Raw genomic sequence first — 4,183 nt, 5'->3', positions numbered from 1 at the left:
ACAGCACAACCTCTATCACAACCAAAAATATCGTATAATGTTAAGTAGCACTGGTATTTTGTAAATTATGACTCCTGGAAGGCGCGTACGTCGAGTGGGACGCCACACAAACTGTACAAATGGTTCACCAACACACACACACCACCACTACAAACCCCCCAGTTTTGCTTCACAATTCCGTATTTCCCACATCCTTTGCTGTACTCTTGATGTGTTTCTACTTCTGCATCGGTGGCTCTTTCTCCGTGTCAACAAAATGATCTCTTTACTACTGTACAAGTTGTGAGGTTAAGCAGCCACACATTTGAAAGGGTACGATTGGAGAGGTGGCGAGAGGTTGGGTCTACTCTTGGGTACGCATTCCCCACACATTGTTGGCGTCAAACTATTAAAAAAGGGTATAGCAAATAAAGGCGCTGCGTGGAAGGATTTTGAGCCACAGACTCGTGAGTAATTGGACTTTTCACAGGTAAGCAGAGCTTCAAAGAGTCCTAAAAAGGTTTTAAAGCATTTACTCGATGGATTTGCAAATATAATACAAGTCAATAAGAGCAATAACAAATCTAGGGCTTCTGAGGGATAAATTGTACGCAGATTTCGATGTGATAAGCCAACCCAGGTCACAAAAGCACGGCGAGCAAAACTAGTCTACATTTACACCCAGAAGTAAATTTTTCACCAACTCGGATAAGTGTATTTAGATGTAGAAGGTAGTTCCATCCCCTAATTGTCTGGACCTCTGTAGAGGAAAGATCTTTTACAAAACTACTAATACAACACGGGTTTCTTGAAATAATCAAATCCGGGAATCAAGTGAACAAAGACACTGCCTTGAGGTATTATAAATCGCATCCCTGAAAAAAACCTCCTAAAATAATTTAAAACAGGTTGCGGATCCATGATGCTAGCCCAGAAGTGTGACAAATCAAGGACTTCAGAACAATTGACTGTGGGAAGGAATGAGAACAATGCGAGAACACATAATAACCCGCTCGAGGTAGACAGTAAACATCTTTCAAATACATGGAGAGTTATCTATCGGAATACTCCAGTTCAAATGACTCTGAACAACGTTATATTCCTTCCCACAATTTTATGGGACATTAAAGGCTATCATAAATAAACCTAAAACACCCAACCAACTACTTTGTAATGGGATTTTGTGGATAAATAACTGTCCCAAAACATCCTATGAGGCGAACTTTAGCGGGACCAAAATTCCAGAACTAATTGCCACCAATCAAATGACAATGGAAAAATACACAGCTACTCGTAATAGGCTACGCCTTTCAATGTAAAGGATTCAACCTTAACGATTAGACGCAAATTACCAAGGGACCATTTCGGTAGGGAGTAAAAGCAGGATTCCGATATATCATCAAAATCAACCATTAAAACATCTTGCCGAGTAACCGAAAACTAAGTAGATATCAGTAAAAAAACCCGCGGTTCTAGGGGAATAAATCATATAAAAGCCCAAGTTATGATAAAACAAGAACTCAACTTCTTTCATACAAAACAGAGACATAAGATACACATTCCAAAATAATCCATTTCCGAATCGCACGATTACATTATGCCTGGGAGTTACTCAGTGTCAGTGACATTAGGAGCTACGTTTCTGTACTGATGTATGGCCTCAGCGAGCATAAGTTTTCCCACCGTCTGGCCGGCCAACTGGGCAATACCTGAGGAGTAGAGGTCCGCCTGACAGGAGGCCAGCGCCGTCTCCAAACGTATGGGCGCCAATTCCTTGATTCGCTGATCCTACGGGTTCAAAATCGTGGGACCCAATGAGACTATTTAGAATTCGAAGCGCAAAGAAATAAAACCAGCCAACATACCTTAGGGGCGGTCGATGTACCCGGCTTGCTGAGAGTTCGCTGATATGTGTACTGTAGCTCATAGATGTTGTCCAGACGTTGGATGAGGGATCGCAGTTGTTGCTCTAAGTCGCTGGCCATACTTAGATGAAGACCTGAGAAGCTGTTGCGGGACTTGACCTGAGTCGTATCAGCAATCTGCTCATCTGATTGGTCCACGATGTCCTTCAGAAGGATGCGGGCGAGTTTGGAATTCACCACACTAGTTGGAAGTTCTTCCAGTAACCGGGTGAAATTAGTCTTTCCGCTATGCAGAGAGGCGTCCTGGAGGAGTGGAAAAATGGTTTAGACCAAACGCAAAGACAAATAAGGCATGTCAAAAGTGGAGATAAATAAGACATACAAATTTAGCGTAGGGTATTTGCTGTGAAAAGAGGCTGAAGAAAGAACTATATGATAGTGGGGAAACCTCAACACTGGATAGTATTATGAGCCTTATGGCAAAAGGAATATTAAACAACCCATTCACGACAAGAAGTAAAGTGGCCTAAAGTCCTAAACACAAAAAAATAATTTTAAGTAAAGTTGAATAAGTTAAACGAAAAGTTGTACAACAGGAACTCACACATTCCCACGAGATTTCAGGATTCTAAGAAACAACAAAGGGTTAGATTTAATCTTATTTCTACAAAGATTTGCATCTAACAATTAAGGTCTAATGAAAAAGAGCAAAATACCTTTGCGTTCCCCATCAACCGCACCCGCTTCTCCGTTTCGAGCATAGCATCGAAAATGACTTTCGACAATCGGTAAGACTTAAGACCCTGCTGACCACGAGTGGCACAAGAGGGATCATAGGTCAGCAAAACAGCTTCCGAAATGAGTGTTTGATACTGGAAAAGGGTCTCAAGTAGGGAGCGTGTGAGAAATGAACATCCATAACCACCAAGGTAATATCCAACGCTGAGATAGTCGGAATTAATCTGGGTGAGAGAAATACTAGTGAAGAAAACAATTTACCTCGCGCATGTTTTTCATCATATCGAACTCATAGGCACTCAACGCTTCGCTTCCAGTCTGATCGTCTTCAGAGATTTTCGGCAGTGGGAAGCAGTTCGTTATTTCAAGAGCATTGCCGACAGCCAATCCAAGGAGTACACCATTTACATGCTCCGTAGCGAGAAGTGTTTCCTCCTCACAGTGCTTGATAATCTTTAATAAAACCAAGCCAGAAACCTTAACGCACGAGACCTGTTGCGTATCCATAGCTAGCCTCGAAGGTAGTCCAATTTGCACGCCTCACCAGCCAATCAAAACTTCCAGTATGTAATCAAATGTTCCACTAAAGCAATTAATTGGTTAAAAAAGTCAAATTAGATATTATTTTAAATTATGGTATATGTTATTAGTTTACTGATTGCGGTTCATTGACCTTACGCCTACCTAAAAATGCTTACACTTATTATACTATTAAATTGATTTATACTGAGATTTGAGAGGTGGAAGGAATAACCCAGTTTTGTTCATCGCAAAAATGGCTTTATGTGGACCAAATTTCAGTAATTTGTGCTAGGTTTAGTTTTTGAAATCATTTCTAATGGTGCTATTGCGCGGGTCATCAAGTGCACTTGGAAATAACTGGTCTTAACGACGAATTGGCTTAACAGTCACTAACTCTTTACTTCAAATTATATGTGACTGGTTTTTGCATCACATGTTTTCAAGCAAGGTTTTTTAAGTGGTGAATCAGCGTTGCTGCCCTAATCGCAACCATCTCCTCTTCCACTTTACTACTGCGAAACCAACGAATTTAAAGATGTTCTAATTGCAAAATTTCAACGCATATTTTGACTTTTAGCACAAATTACGTCTTTTTTTCTCAAGCTTAACCTACACTTATTCGTGCCTTGGTTCCCTACCCAAATAAATACTTGGGTTGAACTTGTCCCCAAGGCAAATAGCCATTCGCCTTGTTGGAGTGGTGGTGTAGCGTCCCGAGGCTTCCCAGAAGACGAAAGAAGACACAATACTCGGGCAGAATATATATATATTTAGAACAGAGAAGGTGTCTGGGCTACTGGCATGGCCCGAAGGCCAGCCCACCCAGCGAGGTACAAGAAGGCCAATTCAAAAGTGGCTACTAAACAATGCTGAAGGATAATCCATCATCGTATTACAGTAGTGTTGCTATTTTGAGGATGGCTGTGACAGTCATTATTGCATTATTCCATGTTTCATTCCGGGGTAATGGGGCACTCATGTGATTGAGGTCAATTTGGGTCTAATTTACAGTCATCGTAATCTCCATAAAATAAAATTAAGCCATTTATAACTGCAGCAGCAATCATCAATCCGATTTG

The 4,183-nt window shown here is 41.0% G+C and overlaps 1 protein-coding gene across 1 annotated transcript; it reads right to left on the bottom strand. All coding sequences in view use genetic code 11, as the record gives it.

The window, feature by feature from the left end:
- Positions 1-1,587: 1,587 nt before the first annotated feature.
- On the bottom strand, positions 1,588-3,089 carry EGR_04057 (Eukaryotic translation initiation factor 3 subunit H; the record flags this gene model as incomplete). Its single annotated transcript, XM_024493306.1, has 5 exons — positions 1,588-1,767; positions 1,845-2,147; positions 2,449-2,472; positions 2,561-2,806; positions 2,844-3,089. 5 exons carry the CDS (start codon positions 3,087-3,089, stop codon positions 1,588-1,590), a joined length of 999 nt encoding a protein of 332 aa, XP_024352220.1.
- Between the last annotated feature and the right edge of the window lie 1,094 nt (positions 3,090-4,183).

This window comes from Echinococcus granulosus (genome assembly GCF_000524195.1).
Source record: "Echinococcus granulosus chromosome Unknown EG_S00024, whole genome shotgun sequence".
Classification (NCBI taxonomy): domain Eukaryota; kingdom Metazoa; phylum Platyhelminthes; class Cestoda; order Cyclophyllidea; family Taeniidae; genus Echinococcus; species Echinococcus granulosus.
This window is presented reverse-complemented; position numbering and strand designations above follow the sequence as displayed.